The 21764-nt window shown below is 37.7% G+C and overlaps 2 protein-coding genes across 6 annotated transcripts; one reads left to right on the top strand and one right to left on the bottom strand.

Annotated features, from left to right (window-relative positions):
• Window positions 1-8787: 8787 nt before the first annotated feature.
• On the bottom strand, window positions 8788-18126 carry LOC110778008 (L-galactono-1,4-lactone dehydrogenase, mitochondrial). Of its 4 annotated transcripts, none has more exons than XR_008926566.1 (8): window positions 17316-18126; window positions 15833-16083; window positions 14893-15078; window positions 14142-14541; window positions 13225-13365; window positions 12912-13093; window positions 12217-12708; window positions 8788-9109 (listed from the first exon to the last, which is right to left on the bottom strand). XR_008926566.1 is itself a non-coding variant. In XM_021982568.2 (7 exons), the coding sequence occupies exons 1-6, from the start codon at window positions 17991-17993 to the stop codon at window positions 12935-12937; spliced, it is 1815 nt and encodes a 604-aa protein (XP_021838260.1). In that variant the 5' UTR covers window positions 17994-18126; the 3' UTR covers window positions 12117-12708; window positions 12912-12934. The 4 variants fall into 4 exon arrangements, 2 of the variants coding, with proteins under 2 accessions (XP_021838260.1, XP_056691286.1); XR_008926565.1 differs by having other exon boundaries at window positions 12422-12708; XM_021982568.2 differs by lacking the exon at window positions 8788-9109 and having other exon boundaries at window positions 12117-12708.
• Window positions 10074-11974, top strand: LOC110778009 (thioredoxin-like 3-3). Of its 2 annotated transcripts, XM_021982569.2 has the most exons (4): window positions 10074-10371; window positions 10717-10963; window positions 11133-11158; window positions 11644-11974. In XM_021982569.2, exons 2-4 carry the CDS (start codon window positions 10859-10861, stop codon window positions 11861-11863), a joined length of 351 nt encoding a protein of 116 aa, XP_021838261.1. In that variant the 5' UTR covers window positions 10074-10371; window positions 10717-10858; the 3' UTR covers window positions 11864-11974. The 2 variants fall into 2 exon arrangements, with proteins under 2 accessions (XP_021838261.1, XP_056691288.1); XM_056835310.1 differs by lacking the exon at window positions 10074-10371 and having other exon boundaries at window positions 10428-10963.
• Window positions 18127-21764: the final 3638 nt, after the last annotated feature.

Here is a 21764-nt window from a genome sequence, read left to right as displayed (position 1 = left end):
TGACTCCTCCTGGAACACCACAATGGAACGGTGTGTCGGAACGGAGGAACAGAACCTTGCTAGACATGGTCAGGTCAATGATGGGTCAGGCCGAACTTCCATTAGAATTTTGGGGACATGCACTAAATACACCTGCACTCACTATAAATAGAGCTCCGTCTAAAGCTGTCGAAAAGACTGCATACGAATTATGGTTTGGAAAGCCTCCAAATGTGTCTTTTCTTAAGATTTGGGGATGTGAAGTATACGTCAAACGATTAATTTCAGACAAACTTCATCCAAAATCTGACAAATGTATCCTTGTGGGCTATCCAAAGGAAACAAAGGGGTATTACTTCTACAATACATCTGAGAACAAGGTATTTGTTGCTCGAGAAGGTGTCTTTTTGGAGAAAGATCACATTTCCAAAATGACAAGTGGGAGAAAAGTAGACCTCGAAGAAATTCGAGTCGAACAACAAACTCTAGAGAATGCTCAAGATGACATTCAGGATGAAACTCAGAGATCTTTAGAAGAATCTGGTGAGAATCATGGTCAATCTAGAAATGTTACCCCGCGTAGATCGCAAAGATATAGATCTCAACCGGAAAGGTACTTAGGTATTTTGACGAACGAGAGCTATGACGTTCTATTACTTGAAAGTGATGAACCTGCGACTTACAAACAAGCTATGACGAGCCCTAGCTCCAAGCAGTGGCAAGAAGCCATGCAATCTGAATTAGACTCCATGTCTGAAAACCAAGTATGGGATTTGGTCGATTTGCCAGATGGCTACCAAGCCATTGGAAGCAAATGGGTTTTCAAACTGAAAAAGGACAAGGATGGGAAACTTGAAGTTTTCAAAGCTAGATTGGTTGCAAAAGGTTACAGGCAAGTCCACGGTGTGGATTACGATGAAACCTTTTCACCAGTTGCAATGCTAAAGTCTATTCGGATAATGTTAGAAATCGCTGCATATTACGATTACGAAATATGGCAGATGGATGTCAAAACTGCTTTCTTAAACGGCGTTTTAACAGAAACTGTGTTTATGACACAGCCTGAAGGTTTTGAAGATCCAAAGAATGCTAAAAAGGTATGCAAGCTAAAGAAGTCAATCTACGGATTGAAGCAGGCATCCAGGAGCTGGAATATACGTTTTGATGAAGCAGTCAGTGACTTTGGTTTCATCAAGAACGCAGACGAATCTTGTGTATACAAGAAGGTCAGTGGGAGCAAAATTGCTTTCCTAGTATTATATGTCGACGACATATTACTTATCGGAAATGACAATCCTATGTTGAACTCTGTCAAGATTTGGCTTGGGAAATGTTTTTCGATGAAAGATCTAGGAGAAGCACAGTACATATTGGGCATCAAGATTTACAGAGATAGATCTAAAAAGATGATTGGACTTAGTCAAAGCACTTATATCAATAAGGTGCTTGATAGGTTCAAGATGGCGGACTCCAAGCGAGGCTACCTACCCATGTCTCATGGAATGACTCTAAGCAAGACTCAGTGCCCAAAAACACTTGATGAGCATAGACGAATGAATGGGATTCCATATGCATCATTGATTGGTTCAATAATGTATGCTATGATATGTACACGCCCGGATGTTGCGTATGCACTCAGTGCTACGAGCAGATACCAGTCAGACCCAGGAGAGGCGCATTGGACTGCTGCCAAGAACATTCTGAAGTACCTGAAAAGGCACAAAGATGACTTCCTGGTCTATGGTGGAGATGATGAATTAATTGTTAAAGGCTATACGGACGCAAGTTTCCAAACCGACAAAGATGATTTCAGATCACAGTCTGGGTTTGTCTTCTGCCTCAACGGAGGAGCAGTAAGCTGGAAAAGTGCTAAGCAAAGCACCATTGCGGATTCTACAACTGAAGCGGAGTACATTGTTGCACATGAAGCAGCAAAGGAAGCTATATGGCTAAGGAAGTTCATAGGTGAACTTGGTGTAGTCCCCTCCATTAAAGGACCAATAGCCCTGTATTGTGATAATAACGGAGCTATTGCACAGGCAAAGGAGCCTAGACACCACCAGAGAGTCAAGCATGTACTTCGTAGATTTCACCTTCTACGAGAGTTCGTTGAAAGAAAAGAAGTCGAGATAAGCAAAATTGGTACTGATGACAACATATCAGATCCATTAACTAAACCTCTGCCGCAGGCGAAGCACAACTTGCACACTGCAGCTATGGGAATCAAGCATATTGGAGAATGGCTTTGATGTCTTTGTTTAATGTTTTAAAGTTTTAGAGTTTAAATCTTTGTAAAACATTATTGGTTAATCATTCACAATAAATGAAAAGAATTCATTTTTCCATTTAATTTGTGGTTTATTAAATGATGAGTCCCTTCAATTTGACGATATATTCAAGATAGACTATCAGGACCAGACCTGTGACTAAGAAATGTCTATCAAGTGAACTTAAATGTCAAAGGTTGAAAATGGTCCCTAGTCGGAGTTTTCTATAAAATTGGGCGCATAGAAAACGTTAGACGATTAGAATGCAAGATGACTAGTAGTTCTGTTTCTTGAACTATGTGGACATGGCAATGTCATAATCATTTGCATAGATACTTACTTTGGGAAGACTAGTATCGGACAAGACCTATGAAACTTTACTGTAAGAGATGAAAATCTGTCATAAGTAAATTTCATTAAAATTATTAGACACTAAATCCTCAATACCTGAGTGATTTGAGATTACTTGTTTGAGAACTGGTTGCTTTGACGTTACCAACCGTCGCACCGTAAAAGGATGCTATAAAGGCAACGCTCAGGTAATCACCTATCAAACGAAGTCTAATCTCAAGATCACAAGATTGGGATTGTCCTCCCATAAATCGGGATGAGATGCTTAAAAGTTGTACAAGGCCACTCGGAGAGCTAGAAACTGTGAAATGCATGGCTGTGCTCGGATGAATCATAGGCTATGATTATCTGTCTATTTGATCAGTTGAACTCTGAAACCGAGAAACACCTCTGGACATAATAAGGATGACAACTCTTACCTTATGTTCAAGAGCAAGCATCGAGCGACAAAGGAATTAGGAAATGCACACTTGTCCCTAAGGACAAGTGGGAGACTGAAGGAAATAATGCCCTTGGTCCAAGTATGCATTCTATGTTAAGTCTAATAAATGCGGTTCAGTATTAATTAACAAGTTAATAATTCAGTAAGATCAAGTGAGCTGAATGCCTAGCTAGAGGCCGCTTCAGTTCAAGTGGAATTAATGATATTAATCCACAGCTTACTCTTGACTGAACCCGTAGGGTCACACAAATAGTACGTAAACGGATCAAGTATTTAATGGCATTAAATACTCCATCTATGGATATTCGGAATTGACGGATCTTGGTTTCAGTGGGAGCTGAGATCGTCACAGGCAAGAAATGAATACTCCGGAAACGATGATATTGCCGGAAACGGAAATATGGATCGTATCGGAAATATAAATATTATCCAAGTCGTAGATGTTGCCGGAAACGGAAACATGGTACGTATCGGAAAATGTTATCGGAAATGGAAATATTGCCGGAATCGGAAATATTGCCGGAAACGGAAATATTGTCAGAAACGGAAATATTATCGGAATCGGAAAATAATTCCGGAAACGGAAATATTAAATATTTGTTCGAAACGGAAATTAATTCCGGAATCGGAAATATTAAATGTTGTTCGTATCGGAAATGAATTCCGGAATCGGGAATTTAATCGGAAGCGTATCGTACGAATTAGCATCGGACAAGGCCCGCTAGACGAAGGCCCAGCACGAAGCCAGGCCATCGCCCAGCGAGCCGCACGCAACGCACGCCTCGACCAGGCCCAGCGCAAGGCCAGGCCCAGCCAAGGACGCGCGCGCGCACGCAGCACCGCACATGGGCTATGCGCTTGTCGTGGGCCGCAAGGCCTGCGCGGGTGCACGGCTTGTGCGATGCGTATGCCGGAAATCCTAATTCTATTGGGATTCGTGCGAAGATTAAAATCCTAATCTTATTAGAATTGCTTTGTTATTTAGAGTCCTAATAAAGTTCTAATTAACAAATCCACATCCTAGTAGGATTACAATTCCTTTTCCATACCTCTATAAATAAGGGCCTAGGGGTCATTATTTATACATAAGATTATTCAAGTATTCAAAGTGAGTTTTTGAGAGAAAATTCAGACACATTTCTTGACTATAAGTGCCGAAATTCTTTAGTACCTTAAGGGCGATTCTAGTTGGTCAATCTTAAGGCGGATCCGGACGTGCTGTGGACTATCTACGGAGGGACGACACTTGGAGTCCTAAAGACTTGTTCTTGTTCGGTTCGGGCACAGCTAGGGAAGGCACGCAACAAAGAGTATGCATCTAAACTATGCTATATGATTATGTGTAAATAATATGTATTCCTGGCTAAATGGTTTTTCCGCATGATTTATGAATTGTCATATGTATCATAACCTAACATTAAGGACAAGTGGGAGACTGAAGGAAATGATACCCTTGGTCCAAGTATGCATTTAATGGTAAGTCTAATAAATGCGGTTCATTGTTAATTATATAAGTTAATAATTCAGTGAGATCAAGTGAACTGTATGCCTAGCTAGAGGCCGCTTCAGTTCAAGTGGATTAATGATATTAATCCACAACTTACTCTTGACTGAACCCGTAGGGTCACACAAATAGTACGTAAACGGATCAAGTACTTAATGGTGTTAAATACTCCATCTATTGATATTCGAAATCGACGGATCTTGGTTCCAGTGGGAGCTGAGATCGTCAAAGGCAAATAATGAATACTCCGGAAACGATGATATTGCCGGAAACGGAAATATGGATCGTATCGGAAATATAAATATTATCCAAGTAGTAGATGTTGCCGGAAACGGAAACATGGTACGTATCGGAAAATATTATCGGGAATGGAAATATTGCCGGAATCTGAAATATTGCCGGGAACAGAAATATTGTCGGAATCGGAAATATTATCGGAATCGGAAAATAATTCCGGAAATGGAAATATTAAATATTTGTTCGAAACGGAAATTTATTCCGGAATCGGAAATATTAAATATTACGGATATTTAATGAAATACCCCCGAGTTTTGCCTTAATTCACCAAATGCCCATCAAGTTTCAATAATTCATAAAATACCCCTCACAAATCACTTAATACCCCCAAATACCCTTCAATGACGTCATCATCCTTAATTAACTCAATTACCAGCTAATTAACCCACCCATTTACCCATTTTTCCTAATTAACCCATTTTTTCCTAATTAACCCATCTTCTTCTTCTTACTTCTTCCACCACCACCCCTACTTCCTCTCCCTTCTTCCGCCACCACATCGCCCCCGTTTCTTCCTCCTCGACCCCCATCATCGCCGCCACCACCTCGGCCCCATTTTTCAATTATGATGCAATGTAACTCTACAATTAAAAAAAAAGGTTAGTTACACTCCCAATCACCTTGAAAACCCAATTAATCAACCCTTGCTTCCATTTTGGAAATCAGATGCATATTCGATTTAATCTCAAACACGAACCCAAATATTTGGAAATCAGAGGTATATTCGATTTTAATCAGCCCTTGCTTCCATTTTCCCTAAATTAATGAACTAGATAGAAAACAAGAAAGAGAAAATAGGAGAGGAAAATAGGGGGAAATGAAACAGTGGGCAATTGGGCATGAATCTGGGTTGCTCCAAATGCAAGAAACTCACTGAATTGGGAGTACCCCAAATTCGCCAAATTCAAATAGTAGCCCAGAAATTTAATTTTCAGATTAATTCACTAAATTGAGAGTACCAAAGTGCGAGAAATGGTTCGTGAATCCGGGTTGCTTTATTTTTGGAGGGGTTATTAACGATAGTGGTGGTGGCAGTTACGGTGGCGGGAGGAGGAGAGAGAAGAAATGAAACATTGGGCATTAATTTGGGTTGCTCGATTTTTCTGGGGATTCAAAATCCCTCACGCAATCTTACTCCCTCCTCTCGGCTTCTTCTTCTGCCATTTTTGCTGAAGTATGAGTTCTTCCCTAAATTCGAGATATGGAAGGAACGAAGAAAGAGGAATGTGGGATCTCATCCGCCGGCCGTCGTCTTCGAACCCATTCGCCACAATCGCAATTGGAAACCCAATTCTCTGGGTTTGCAGACATTTGCAAAGAGAATGAGATAAGAAAGAGCAGGGGAATTCGTGTGGTGGGTGGTGGGTGGTGGCCTGGTGGGTGGTGGGTTAATGGAAGATGGAAGGGGAGAGAGAAAAGAAAAAGAAATGGGTGGGTTAATGGGTTAATGGGTGGGTCAATGGGGAATTAGGTGGATAATTAGGGATTAGGGGGTTAATTAGGGATTAGATGGTTAATTAGCTGTTAATTGAGGATGATGACGTCATGGAGGGGTATTTGGGGTATTAAGTCATTTGTGAGGGGTATTTAGTGAATTATTGGAACTTGATGGGCATTTGGTGAATTAAGGCAAAACTCGGGGGTATTTCATGAAATATCCGTAAATATTATTCGCATCGGAAATGAATTCCGGAATCGGAAAATTAATCGGAAGCGCGACGTACGAAATAAACATCGGACGAGCTTGCTAGACGCAAGGCCTAGCACGAAGCTAGACCCAACGCCTAGCGAAGCCCGCGCGACCAAGCAAGTAAGCCCAACCAAGCGATGAGCAAGGCCGGGCCCGCGAAGCAAGGCCAGCGAGCTGCGCGCCCCTCGTGGGCTGCGAGGAGTTGCTGGGCCAAGGCTCAGCGCGCGCGCATGGCGCCCTTCGTGTGCTGCTGTGCGTGTGTGTGTTTGTGCTTGTGTACGAAACCTTGATCGATTAGGATTCGTTTAAGATTAAATTCCTAAATCCACTAGAATTTAATTAATTGAATTTAAGTTAAATTCAGATTAGTTAAATAGTTTCCTAGTAGGATTCTAATATCCGATTCCCATACCCTATAAATAGGTGATCATAGTTCATAATTTATAACGAGTAATTCAAGTATTCATTCAAGTTTTAGGCTTAAAACTCAGACTTTTATTTGTCATAGAAACCGAAAATTTCATAGTACCTTTGGCGCAATTCTAGTTAATTAAACCTAAGGCGGATCCGAGCGTGCTGTGGACTATCTACGGAGGGACGACATTTGGAGTCCTAGACTTGTTCTTGTTCGGTTCGGGCGCAGCTAGGGAGGGCACGCTACAAAGAGTATGCATCCTAAATTATGCTAATTGTTATGTGGCAATTAATTTGGAATCCTGGCTTTTATGGTTTTTCCGCATGATTTATATTCAGTTATATGTATCGTAACCTAACAGTTGTCTACCTTCCATTTGCAGTGAGGGAAATACACCGGTGAGTCGTTGACACAACAACTCCAGCAGTATTGTTACACCAACCACCTATCTGCTGATTTGCGTCTACACACAACAACACAAGATATATAAAGTCAAATTCTTTGTTCTATCGGAAGGCCCACCGCTCACGGCCACGCGGCCACCAGTTCGCCAATCATTGCCCACGAGCTAGCCATCTATGGACATAATCTGATGATGGATAGTTTATGTGATCAACGATTCATGCTTTTGCTTGTTTTTTTCTAATTAATTGACTATTGGGAATTGAAGCTTCATTTCGTTGGCCTATGTGAACTTGACTAGTTTAATCCGTTCTAATGAATTCGCTAATGCAACAAAAACGAAACTCCTCAACAAATCTAGAAAAAACTTTACATTTTTGTGATTTTTTAACCATTCATTGAAAAACGGATCGGGTTCGGATATTTCAGATATCCGATCCGAAATATCCAATTTGAAATTTTGGATATCCCAAATTTTTCGGATCGGATACGGGTTGTATTTTGCTGATCCGAAAATTTCGGATATCCAAAATTTTGAAGTGGATACGATATGATATCCGAAACTGCACAGCCTGAGCGCGGCATGCGACGAGCAAGCAGCACAACGCTGGCCTAGGGCACGACCCACGACGCAGGTGTTGCGTGTGTTGTTGTTGTGTGTGTGCGCATGGGCTTGCTAGCCGGGTTATGCTCAAAACCCTTGGCCGGTTATAAAGTCTATGTAATTAGGTTATTTTAATAACCTAGCTCATATCATTTTCTACACTACACTATTGATTCAATCCTAGAGTCACATCAAGAACCCTAATTCTCTATGTGCCTCCAAAGTTGAATATTTCCCAAAAGGTAACTACCTTGTGGAAGATCTAAGCTATCGAAATCAAGGCGGATCTGAACGTGTCGGTGGACGATTTGTAGAGGAACTACAAGTGGAGTTCTCGTTCGTGTTCGTAGAGCAAGTGGGAGTACACGGATCTAACATATGTATGCTTAATCTATACTTTTACATGGATCCTGGTTTCAGGATTGTTTTCACTTTGTTAATTTTATTAACTGTAAATCCCAACAAATTTTACAATTTAAAAGCACATTTCGACATTTTAAGCACATACATTTTTTCAGAATAATTCATTATATTTTAGTGATTGTGTTGCATTAAATAATATGTTCTTTTAAAGCAAATATGTTTTTTATTTGTAAAAATGTGCTTTTCATCTATAAATATGCGCTTTTAAACCATAAATATATGCTTTTTTAAGGAATCAAAATACAAAACAACCCGGTTGCATGTAGAGTTACGTACAACCGAATGTATATTCTACCAATTGATTTGGCGTCATTGAAGTACAAAAGAGCAGAGAATAGCAGAGCAGAGAATTAACAATGAGAAGAGTCAGAAAAATATACCAAAAACGGAAAAAAAAAAAAAAAAAATCATCATTTATGTAGTTTTTTTTTTTATGGGGAAGAACAATATCATTAATAATCAGTCATACGACATCTACAATGATAAAAAAGATCTGCATACCACATATTCAAATAAAATACATCACTTTTACAATCAAAACAATTACTAATTTGCATCCTAAAGCACAGTTCGTACTCCACCGCTTCTAGCTTGATGCGAGCAGTGATTTTTGATGTTTTCGCATCTTTTCAAGTCGAGCCCTTCACAATCTGCGCACGAATTGTTCCGATCGACGAGTTGATGATACACCCTAAACCTGTATGAATCCTTATCTCCTTCCCAATTATTGAAACCCTAAAAATAAAATTCCCATACATGGATGAGAATCAAGAACCTAGAAAAATCTAGGAAAAACCTAAATAAATTGAGAATAACCCAATAATAAATTGAGAACAAACCAACGGAAATAAAACCAAAAAAGACAAAACATTAAGAGAAAACAATGAAAAACACAAGAAGAAGGTCAGAAATAGTCTAATGTCCGAAGAGATTAGACTATTTCAGGCCTAAACGGCCAAGAAAACTAAAACCCTAGAAGATGAGAGAGAAGGGTGAAAAGGAGAGAGAGAGAGAGAGAGTGGCGTATTTAACGAAAAACTTCTAAAGATTTCATTTATGTAGTTGAAGAAGTGAAGAAAAGCATTGATGAATTACAGTATTCGTCGGATGTTCATTAATGACTGAACCTTCATTGATGGCGTAGCATAGAGAAATTGAATGGTTTTGCAGAGTTTTTTTTTTTTTTTGTAGGTTATCATTTGCTTACATAAAGGGAATTTGGAGGAACTTGGGTGTGGATAGGTAAAAATAATAACATGTGCCCTGCTGCCTGCACATTGCAAACCAATGGCCGAAATTTCTCAGTCAACGCTAGAAAATAAGTTTTGGTTGTTTTCGCAATTATTTTTAAGTTTAAAGTCTTTCTTGGTAAAAAATTTAAAAGGTTATTTTTCGCAAAATTCGGATTATAAAAGTTGTTTTTGGTAAATTTACAAAACCTTTTGAGATGGAAAATTTGCCAATTACTACCTAGGTAGTTTGTGTATTTATGAATTAGTACCTAGCTCTTTAAAAGTTGTCAATTACTACCTAGGTTCTTAATAATTGTTGCCAATTACTAACTAAATATCTATTAATCCATTTTGACACCAATTACTCAATTAATTACATCATTATAACCCTAATTTTAATTTGATTAACGATTAAAAAACTAAAGGAATCCAAAACTACACTAAATGACCCATACCCCAAAAAACCCCACACAAAACTAAACAAAAAGAAGACTACGATTACCCACCAAAACCAAAACCCAATTACGGAGTACATAGTTATCATCTATGTTCATCTCCTCGTAAAGCTTACTGCTGGCCAAAAACTTATGCTATCCTCGCCGGTGTTCTGCTCTTGGCCGGTACTCAAAAACCCTTGTCGGTGCTCCTCATCCATATTGTAGAAAATTGGGCTGATTGAGATAAAGAAAGAGGTTGGTTTAGTGTCTAGGCTATCCTCGCAGCCATAACTGATATTGGAGAAGGAGAAGCAAAAGGAGGGTTTTAGTAAGTCAGAACATCAATTAAATTAGTTTTCAGAATTTGATTGATTAATTATATAGTGTGTTTGATTTTTTTGGGTTTTTCAGATTTATGATTTTATTTGTTTTTGGATTTTTTTTAAAAATTTTAAATTATTAATTAATTAAAATAATTAAAGTATGATAACGGTTGATTATGGTATGATTAGTGACTAATTAGTCGGAATATGGACTAAGATAGTAATTGACAATAATAAATAAACACCTAGGTGGTAAATGACAAATTTTAACAAGTTAGGTAGTAATTTACAAAGTCACTAAAGGCCTAGCTTAGTAATTGAAAAATTTTCCTACTTTGCTCGTCAAACAGGAGATTAGACGGACCCCGTAGAGTTTCTTGACTCAAGCCCATCCGCAAGAAAGAAACAAAAGGCAATCTGGGTGGTCAGCCCTTCTACTTGGTTACTTCCCATTGACAATTCCCATTTCCCAGCGAGCCAAAGAGAGATAAAATGGAAGGTGGAGCGAAGAAAAACGAGTCGAGCAACATGAAAACAGCTTCCACTGACGAAGACCTCTCTGACATCCTTCTCCAAATTCGCGCTTCCAAGACCCCTGTATGCCATTTGCCATCTTCTTTACTTCCCCGTTTTCTTTTAATTTATTTTCCTTCTTTTACTGAATTAGGAAAATGGAATTTTTTTAACAACTATTCAACGTATAATTCGTTGTGTCTATATTCTATAATTTCTGGGTAATTGATTAACCGGGTATGTTTAATTGCAGGCAGTAATCAATTATGGTGCTTCTTGGTAAGTTGTTTTTATGGCTTTTGGTTGGTTTATTATATTTATTCTTTCAAGTTAACGGTTTCTTGTATATACACTGGTGTATTGTATAATCAATTAAAATCACATAAAATTCGTTCATTGCGAAGTTGACTCGTGTACGATTTGAGGCGATTAAGTTTGTTGTCAAAGCAGAATTATTTTTTTTGTTTATTATTATTCACTGCAAAAGAGTTAATTTCATCTGATTTAAAATCAAAATACTCAAGAGTGTGTTTCGATGTTTGAACATTTATACTTGATGTGTCCAACAACTTCATGAAAGTTGTAGAATATAGGTTTTAACCTGTCAGGAGAAATTATACATGGTATAATTATAAAGTCACAGGATCATGATCATCCTTTTTCTGAAGTTAAAATGGTGTACAGTAGTTTAATCAATGAGAAAGTTGATGGTCTTATCAGATATAGTTTTTCATATTCTTGTAAAATTGATGAATCTTTTACAGGTGCCGAGTTTGCAATCAGATACTGCCTGCATTTCAGCAATTCAGCAAAAAGTTCCCAAAGCTTTCGTTTGTTTATGCTGATATAGATGAGTGCCCTGAGACTACTCAACATATTCGCTATACACCTACATTTCAGTTCTACCGTGATGGTGAGAGAGTAGACGAGATGTTTGGAGCTGGAGAAGAACGGCTACATGACCGTCTTTGGTTACATTCTTGATGTAGTCTTGTGTGGGCTGTAGCCTAGGTTGAGGATGTATTCTGAAATTACAGTATATGAACCCAAAAGTTCCTCAAATTTAACTATAATACTACCCAAGATTTTCCATTCCCTCTTCCTTGACCACCCTTTTTTTTCTTTTATTACTTGTTATTTAGTATTTATTATTTATTATTTATTATTTATTTAGTTCAGTTACTTGGAAGAGAAAGGAGAAACCAAACACCATTCTTTAACAAAGGGTTTTCTTTCTTTTTTCCTTCATGAACCAAACGGCCCCTTAAGGATCATCTGAAAAAGAAAGGAGATGGTATCTTCCTTCTATAAGAGTGTATGACTCGTTGGAAATTTACCTAGACGGGACACCTCTCGTGGGCAAACAACAGTAAGCCTTTTCTTCAAAATGCTTCTTGCTTCCCTTGCTCATCCAAATGAGTTAGGGTTAAAGACTCGAAGGAGTTGGAAGATCTCCTATTACGAAAGGTGTTGCACAAGTCGGAGATCTCCCAGGTCTCAATATGTACTTATGGACACTTTGTCTGTCGATTAATGAATTACCTCAATAATAGTGTGCCTTTTGGTGAAGATGGTGCAAAGTTCAGGTGAATGAATATGTGTTCTTCCATGTCTTGAAAGAACTGGCTTATTGGACACAAGGAAAAATGATCCATCTATCGTCCAGAAGGTGTCAAGAATTCGTCCACTCGTGTTTGAAAGCATAGTAGAAGAGGCCCATGGTTGCATTATACAGTCAACCCATCTTGATAGGGGGAGCCTCTACTAAGTTTAGGGAGATGACCTGATGAGTGATGGCTATCTGACATTCATTTTATCTTCTGATGTACCTGCATGTTAGAAGTTTACTAATAAGTTATTACGAAAATGCAACTTCAGTCGCATTTTATAGGAACCTTTATTATAAATACAAAAAATTATGGAATGAGTACTAAATAACTGTTGCATTCTATGTTGTACATGTTAGAAGAGAATGGTGATCAATCTCTCAATGAACCAAAAAAACTGAGAACTATGACATCAAAAAACATACAACTAACGTATGCTGAATGCTTTTCATACGTCTTCTGATAACGGGAAGAGCTTCTCAAGCATGTTATTTGACAGGATCCTATTTGGGTCCAACTCCTTTCGTGCTTTGTTGTATGAATCCACCGGAAACCGCTTCTTTAACCTTGCTTGCAAATCCACAAGCTCTTCCTTGTTTTTCGGAATCTGAGAATCAAACAAAATTAGCACTAGTAAATGATTCTTGACTGTCTTCTGGATCCATCAAAGTATTGACTATGGAGAATACGAGACCAAGAAACTATGTCATTAAACCAGGCGAAATGTGCATTAAGTACCTCAATCTTTGCCCAATGTTCATAAGCAGAGTAAAGATCCCACAACCGAGATTGTGTCAAAAATCTATAGTGAAAGAATTCGTCGGTTATCTCCTTCCTCTGGCGAGGATCCGATGTCGGGAGGTACATGATGATACCAACCTGAAAAAACAGGTCATACATATAATAAAACGAAACTATGAATGAGAAAACACAATCCAACTTTTTCATCTCCATTTCAGCAAAACACTGTACTTATCATCCAACTGAAAAGATGTCCCAAGCAGACTTCCGGTTACTCCCTCAATCACAGATAAGTGTTGTATTGGTTATGCACAAATATTGACAAGTTATTAGGTACTTCATAATTTCATATTACATTGGTACTAAAAATGACAATAATACTGCATAGGTATCTAAAAAGACAAATAAAAATGTATGGGCCTATGGGTATTCTAAAAGGAAATACTATATAAAAGAGTAATGTGGTCAGAAATTATAGACCGGTGGGAGTATTTTGTTGTTCTGCGTGTTAAAATCTTTGGTTCAGGTGTAAATTTCCTTTAGCCCCCAAAACATAACCACTCCCATTCCCATAATAGTAATCTGAGCTTGGAAGATATTGGTGGAATGGTTCAGATTAGGAAATTTATCAGTAAAGACTTCTAGAAAATTTATCAGACAAGTGAAAATTAGTTATGTTTTGGAGGCTAACGGAGCTTAAGACAATTAAAATAAACTTCATGCATACAGCTTAAACTACCACCCTAAATTTTCAGAGGAATGTTCTTGAGAGCTTACAATTTTTGAGTGAATCAGGATGCCAATTTAAAGATCAAGCCTTAAAGATTTATGGTGAAGGTTTCCAGATCATCAAATTCAATTAACCAAACCGTTTTCAGAAAACATTAAACACAAAAATAAACGGGAGAGATTACCCAAGAGAATATGTCATCATCTAATGAGCTAGCTGGACTCATAGGGCTCTTACTCCGAGCTGTCCATCGTTGTTCAATGGGAGCTGGTGCAGGAATTCCTTCCTTCTCTATCAGCTGCTTCAGTTTCTCAATGTACTCGAGGTCCTTCATGTTAGGTTTTGCTAGGGTTCCAGCTGGGAAACATGTCTCTGAGACCCACTGCTGACCTCCACAATCAAAACCTAAGATTTCGTCACTCCAACCCACTCTATATCCCTCAGATTTCTTCCAGAATTCAGCTTCAGCTTGATTCACTTCAATGATATGTTCTGCATTTGCGGGATCTATAGCAAGAAGTTTGTCTCTAAGCTCTGTAAATGATAGCTCATTTATGTCTGGATAATTTTCTGTGGGAGAAACTCTGCAGAAAACACGAGAGATGTCAAATTTTACCAACTTGGAGCTTAGAAATATACAAAGAGGAAATAAAAAATCTAAATAAAACAGCTGAAATTAGTTTGAGGAGAAAATACATAGACAGAAATTACAAGATGTTCAAACTGGTGGATTTTATTTGCACAGATATTTTATCATTCATCATAACAGAAACAAAATTGTATGTCCTATACCAGCGAGGCAACAAGAGAGGCATAACTACAAGAGATATGGAAATCTGACAGCATTAAATAAGCTGTTTCTAAAGCTTCTTAGCAGAGAAATTGTGAAATGACAATACACTGCGGTACTACACTAAGAAGCAGTATATTAATACCTATATTTCTCCAGTGAGTTCCTGTACAGCTCTCGTACATGTTGAAGTGCTTCATCTTTAGTGTATTTAGGTTTGAAATTCTTTGGACGGCTCCACCTTGATACAGGGTTGCATGTCACAACCACAACAGTTTCCGTGTATGGGATATACAAGTACTTTACATGCTTATTTTCAGAGAGTAGTTTCCTGCAATGGGAAGCAAATACTGCTTTATTTGTGGTGATTGGTGAATAATAACACTATACTACTATAGTCACTAGTACTTCTAGAAAATGTCATAGATACATAAAAATAGTTATTAAAGAATGTTTCTAAACTTTACAACCAACGGCAAAGAGAACACTGCCATAAGAAGGGGTCGAAACCAATCAAATAGACAAATGCTTTGTACGTCACTGCAGTTAATAGGCGAAGGCCTGTGTCTGTCAAATCCGTGTTTTGGCCTGGTTAGTGCGAAGAAGCTTATTGTTTCTAGGATTACCCCTCCTGTTACTGGATTCTCTTAACAGTTTATAGGTCCCCAGACATAGATAGGAAAGTCCCTACCAGTTTTACTATTTGACCCATACAAATTATTTTAATCAGTCAATGAATGCCCTTTCGGGTTAGGTTCCCAACACAGGCTAAATCTTTGCAAGAATCTATAAACAAAAAAATACATGCTTCAGCTTGAGAGGCAATTTCACATACCCCTCTACCCTGGCATAGAGCACTTGGTAGTTGGTAAATAACATTAAACTAGTACACATAGTCTAGTACTCTACTGAAGCCCAACCCCAAACTCTCCCGAGGAAAAAAAAAAGAAGAAAAGGGGAAGAGAGGAGAAAGGAGAGAGGGAGAAATATAACCTTAAAATACAGAACTTGATCAAGGATTTTTCTTCAGTGTAATTGCAAAAATTAACATAAATTTTCAAATAATCTAAGATGATAGAAATTACTTGTGATTTTTCTTTATCTCATCCATATTAGAGATATAGGTGTGCTCTACAAGCTCCTGCCTATCAACACACTGAAGGGTGACTTCAGCCACTACTCCGAGTCCTCCAAGACCAACACGAGCAAGATAAAATAGCTCCGGATCTTTCTCTTTAGATAGCTCTATAGTTCCCTTGGCAGGAGTGACCAGTTTCACGGAAATAACTTGCTCATCAATAGGTGGCAATCTTGCACCAGTGCCATGAGCACCAACCTAAAAGCATTTTGGTGTTAGAAACAAAGCTAGGGAGGAGAAAAATGCTTATACAATATTACAGTACTTATTCTGTTATGTATTCTTCTAAGACACAGTATGATGAAACAAACCTAGAACACCATAACTTTCCAAATATAATTATAAAAATCCTTATGATTTTCCTCGCCTCTCATATACCAGATTTTTTTCTCTATGCAAACCGGGAAAGAGGTCATTTCTTTGCCTTGCATTTCAAGAGGACAGAAAATACATCTACGGACAACCTCCTAAAGAAACAACTGTATTGAGAAAGAAGTATTTTCGTATTCCCTTCATAGTTAGATCATACTGTGGTCCTTAACATTTGTCAAAAGACAACTATCACACCTTTGGCAAAAGTAGATTGATATAAAGGTGGCCTAGTAAATATAAAACAATCATTAAAAAGCATATACATGGAATATTGGAATGTAAGCTATATATATATATATATATATGGGCATTCACTTTGAACATCAAAACTGAAGGAGTGAAGGTAGTTTAATCAGCAAAGAATCATACATTCATTGAAATAACTGAGCTTGAGAATTTAGTTCTTGTTTCATCAAATTCTATCATGATTGGACAAGTAATCTCCATTTTTGAAAACACAAATCTTAACAATGCTAAAAACAAAAAAAGTTCCATGTAGTTAACAATTAGAACCAAACATCCTCTGATTTCTAGCACATTATCCAATAATATATTCTTAGCGGCATTTGTAGCTTCGACTTCTTTCTCCCAGACACCTAAAGCTAGATTCAAAAACCAGTGAAAGCTGAAACTTATCCTAGAGTTCTCCTGCTAAACTTTCTAGTTAAGTCATAGTTTCATCATCTAAGAACAAATGTATGTCACATAAGATTAGTGTTACCTAACTCGCTAGTTTGAGTCCCAGACAGTGGATACAGGTTCACAATTCACTATCTAATTTGTTAAATTAAGCCCAAAAAGTACGACTTTCATGTTAAAATCTCCGTTTATTGGTTCACAAGTGATTGGGGAATTAGGAAAATCCCGCCAACATCGATGACCTTCATCTACACACCATACCCACATAAAGTAACTCCTACATTCTACAATCAACATTCTAACATTCTCACACAAAAGGGAAAACAAACAAAATTTGAAACCATTCAAACCCAACAACATTCAGCAATATCAAATGGAACCCATAAAGCTGAAAACTAATTAATTAATATGCAATCGACCTGAAGAATGCCACCAATCTGCTGCTCCCTAATAGAAGCAAAATTTTGCAAAGTAAGTCCGTACTCCTTAATTTGATCAACAAGCTGCTGAACTCTAATACCAGCTTCAACTCTAACAGTCTTCTTCTCCTTATCAACCTCCAATACCTTATCCAACAAGCCCAAATTCACCATGCCAGCCCGAGAAAGCCCAACCCCATTTGGAGAAAGACCCGACCCAACAGGCCGAATCTTCTGGGACTTTTGATGGGCTTCTTGGACAAGTTTTTCGAGGTCCGAAACCGATTCCGGTTGAATGAAATTGCGGGTATGGACCTCATGGGTACCACTCCAATTAGAGATGGTATGAAGATCTTCGGGGAGAGGGGCGTATTTGAAGAGTTGGGCTTTTTTGTGCTTGGCGTTTTCCGGGAAAGGGAAGGAATAGTAGGTTCCAACGCCGCAACCGAGGAGGAGGAGGGAGTATCCGATGTATTTGCGGATTTCGGCGGTGGTGGAGGCCGTAGGGTCAGAGGAGAGAGAAGAGAATGAGCGGGGGTGTAAGGCGGGGTTTTGGAGGATGGTTGAGTTTGCGGAGGTGAGGGATTTGATCGGGTTGGTGTTTTGGTGTAAATGGCGGTGGTGATGGTGGTGGAGGAGAGAGGGAATAAATCGTCGGAGATTGGTTACTCGGTGCATTTTGGTGGTGGAGGAGAGGTGGTGATCCACGGACTATACAGTGTTGACACTTGACACAGATTGTAAGCGTGAAAATATAGTTTTGTTGATTTTCGCAAGTTCTGTTTGCTTTTTTTGTTTTTTTGTTTTTTTTGATGAAGGTAAAACTGCAGGGCCTAAGTTATCAAAAAAAATTAACGTTTGAGGGTCTAAGTTTTATTTTTGGTTGGATCTATCTTCAATTTTTACGCAAATTTATACTTAACTTACCCTTAATTAGACCTGTCAAACGGGTCGGTCGGGTCGGGTTGTAAAAAATTATTTTCGGGTTCGGGTTGAATCGGGTCGGTCACTTTCGGGTTCGGGTTTATAAATGCTTGTTCAAGACCCAGAACTTTCGGGTTCGGGTCGACCCAACGGGTTGAGAGATTTTAAAACGCGCATTATATTTTCATTAATTTAGGTAATAAATATACAAAATATGAGCAAAAATTAACAAAAAGTTTATATTTAGTCAAATTCAACCATATAATGGCGTATAATTCAAATTAAAATTATATTACACACAACAATAGTAAAAACAACCTGTTTATTATGCTTTAATTTTCTCATAATCTCATTTTTTAGTATAAATACAATGATTTTCAATCGGTCGGGTCCTAAACGGGTTCGGTCGGGTTTTGACCCATTACATTTCGGGTTGCTCGGATTCGGATAAAATCGGGTTACGGGTCACAAAATCTTGTTCAGGACCCATTATTTTCGGGTCGGGTTCGGGTCGGTTTTCGGGTCGGGTCGATTTTTGACAGGTCTACCCTTAATCGAATATTATTTTTTAAAATACATATATCATGAGAATTGAGAACCCCTTTTATAATGAGAACTCCTCTTTTAATGAGAACTCTCGTCCTCAACCCTTGGATTTTGATGTACGGTCAAGATTTACACGCTAAAAAAAACTCATTAACTTAAATCTCTAAAGTATAATAAAAAAAAAATTAACCGATCAATTACAACAACCCTTATGTTTCTTTATCACGTTGTTCTTCAAATCTACCAATCATCTTGATAATCATCATATTAGGAAATCGCAGTACAATACTCGCCAACCAGTTTCTACCGTCGTTTCCTTGTTGTCGTCATATACATTGGATAAGATCATTGATGGAGCAATCAACTGCAACAAACCATTGATTACCCGGAGGTAAAATAGATTTTCCAATAACACCATTGTATAGTTTTCCACAACAATATATGTATTTAAACCTACGAAGTACTTTTGCTATGATGAATTAATCTTTTAATTAGTTTACACCCTTAATATGAACTATTATGAATTATGAACATTTTATGGTGCTTATTCTATTCGTAAACCTAACCTAATATTAATATGAAATAATTCTTATAATAAACTATTGAACCATCTTGGACGTAAATTTGTTAGTGAAATAATTTTTCTACATAGCCAAATTTTATTTATATATTTATTCAATTTTATGTATATGAGTCAAAAATTTTGTAAGTGCTTGATTTGGAAGGAAATTTTTTTAAACTCATTATTACTTTGGACCTAGTTGTTTCTATGTTGGTTCGATTATTTAGTACTAAATCTAATCGAGCATACAAACAACATTCATGCATAATATACATTCATTCACAATATATATATTGTGCATAAATAAACGTTGGTGAAATAGTATGACCCAAAACTTTGTCTTGAAGCATCCAATTTTCTTCACCTTATTAGCTTGGCATCGTCTTGAAATTCAATCAATAAGCTAACTTAAAGTTCTAAACTAGAAATACTTGAAATAATTAAAAATTACATCAAAATTTCAATGGTACGCAGACCATATTTAAAACTTTACATTCAAAGATAAAACGGTACGCAGACCGTAATTAACTATCCTAGATTGGCTATACTAGTCACTTTGAGTACCTGCATTACATAAAATATACATTCCATGCATTTATCCATTCGTATCCTAAAACGAATGGCCTAAGTAAATATGCAAGTATTTACATGATTTATTTAAAAATCACGTTCACATAAAACGCGTCCTAAAAGATTAATCAATTCCGAATTATTAATCCTTAGAATTTATTCTAATCAAAATTTAATTTAATTAAAATAATGGTGCCCTACGAAAATAATTAAAATAATTATTTCATTTTAATTTTATTAAACGGCTCCCACTCAAACCAATATTTTAAGTTGGATAATTTAATTTTAAATATTTAATTAAAGTCACGGCCCGGCCCAAGTTAAATAAAATAAATAAATAAATATCCACCGTTAGCCATTTCATGCAAAATTAAAATTAAAGCCCAAACGAAGCAAATATGCACATATCGATGCATCGTGGGCTAGGCGAGTGCCCAGCCCAATGACGCGTAGTGCCCTGTTGCCTCGCACCCACACGAGGGCGCAAGCCCATCGCGCAGGCACGAGCATCGCAGCAGCGCGCAGGCCCAATGCCCGCGCCCACTGCCCATGCCTCGCCGCTGCTCGCAAGCCAAGGCCATTGATGCTGCCTTGCTTGCTCGCTGCTTCATCGCTGAGCCAAGGCATCGCCTTCCTTGCTCGTCGTTGTGGCCAGCGCACGCTTGCACGCCCAGCTCGCTTGCTGGCAGCCTCGCGTTACTGTGCCAAGCTACGGGGGCAGCGCGCATGGGCTACGTCCAGCCACACGCACCGCACACCCCTCGTTCCGCGCCTTTGGCTCGTGCCATATGAGCCAATTAATTAAAAATATATATATTTTTAATTTCATGAAACTTCATTTGCATGAGTTATTTCTCTTGAAATTAACAAAATTAATCGTTTTTATTTTCGAAAAATAACAAAGTGGGTGATTTAATTAATTTTCCAACAATCCAATTTTGCAAAATTTATTAAATCTTGGCTAACAACATTCAAATTTAAAGAACGAACAATGTCAACAAAAATTGGAACATATTTGATAATCCAATCCAAATTTTCAAATCGTTCTAAACATTTAAATTTCAGATTTTTACCAATTTGGTTTAAGTGACGATTAAAATTAACGAATCTAATCAAAATTTTAATCCAATAATTTTTATAAACTTCCATTTATCATGAAATTATATTCCCTATCCCAATTAAACAAATTTCCAGATCTAAATTATTTAAAAAACCAATTTACGATCTAAACATTACCAATTTAGGGAAAACTAAAATTAGGGTTTATACTTAACATTTATGGCCGAATTTTACCATAATTTTAAAATATACCCAAGAACAGTAGGGAGAAATTGAAGGAAATAATGCCCTTGGTCCAAGTATGCATTCTATGTTAAGTCTAATAAATGCGGTTCAGTATTAATTAACAAGTTAATAATTCAGTGAGATCAAGTGAGCTGAATGCCTAGCTAGAGGCCGCTTCAGTTCAAGTGGAATTAATGATATTAATCCACAGCTTACTCTTGACTGAACCCGTAGGGTCACACAAATAGTACGTAAACGGATCAAGTATTTAATGGCATTAAATACTCCATCTATGAATATTCGGAACCGACGGATCTTGGTTTCAGTGGGAGCTAAGATCGTCACAGGCAAGAAATGAATACTCCGGAAACGATGATATTGCCGGAAACGGAAATATGGATCGTATCGGAAATATGAATATTATCCAAGTCGTAGATGTTGCCGGAAACGGAAACATGGTACGTATCGGAAAATATTATTGGAAATGGAAATATTACCAGAATCGGAAATATTGCCGGAAACGGAAATATTGTCAGAATCGGAAATATTGCCGGAATCGGAAA

This window comes from Spinacia oleracea, chromosome 1 (assembly GCF_020520425.1).
Source record: "Spinacia oleracea cultivar Varoflay chromosome 1, BTI_SOV_V1, whole genome shotgun sequence".
Taxonomy (NCBI): domain Eukaryota; kingdom Viridiplantae; phylum Streptophyta; class Magnoliopsida; order Caryophyllales; family Amaranthaceae; genus Spinacia; species Spinacia oleracea.
The sequence above is the reverse complement of the archived record's forward strand: the minus strand, read 5'-3'. Positions and strand labels throughout refer to the sequence as shown.

Excerpts from the sequence above, each read along its gene's own strand:
- LOC110778009 (XM_021982569.2), top strand. The coding sequence starts at position 10,859 with ATGGAAGGTGGAGCGAAGAAAAACGAGTCGAGCAACATGAAAACAGCT. Across the intron at positions 10,964-11,132 it reads TTCGCGCTTCCAAGACCCCT|GCAGTAATCAATTATGGTGC; the intron begins GTATGCCATTTG and ends GTTTAATTGCAG. Across the intron at positions 11,159-11,643 it reads ATCAATTATGGTGCTTCTTG|GTGCCGAGTTTGCAATCAGA; the intron begins GTAAGTTGTTTT and ends AATCTTTTACAG.
- LOC110778008 (XM_021982568.2), bottom strand. The coding sequence starts at position 17,993 with ATGCACCGAGTAACCAATCTCCGACGATTTATTCCCTCTCTCCTCCAC. Across the intron at positions 14,542-14,892 it reads AACTCACTGGAGAAATATAG|AGTTTCTCCCACAGAAAATT; the intron begins GTATTAATATAC and ends TGTTTTCTGCAG. Across the intron at positions 13,094-13,224 it reads AACATTGGGCAAAGATTGAG|ATTCCGAAAAACAAGGAAGA; the intron begins GTACTTAATGCA and ends TTTGATTCTCAG.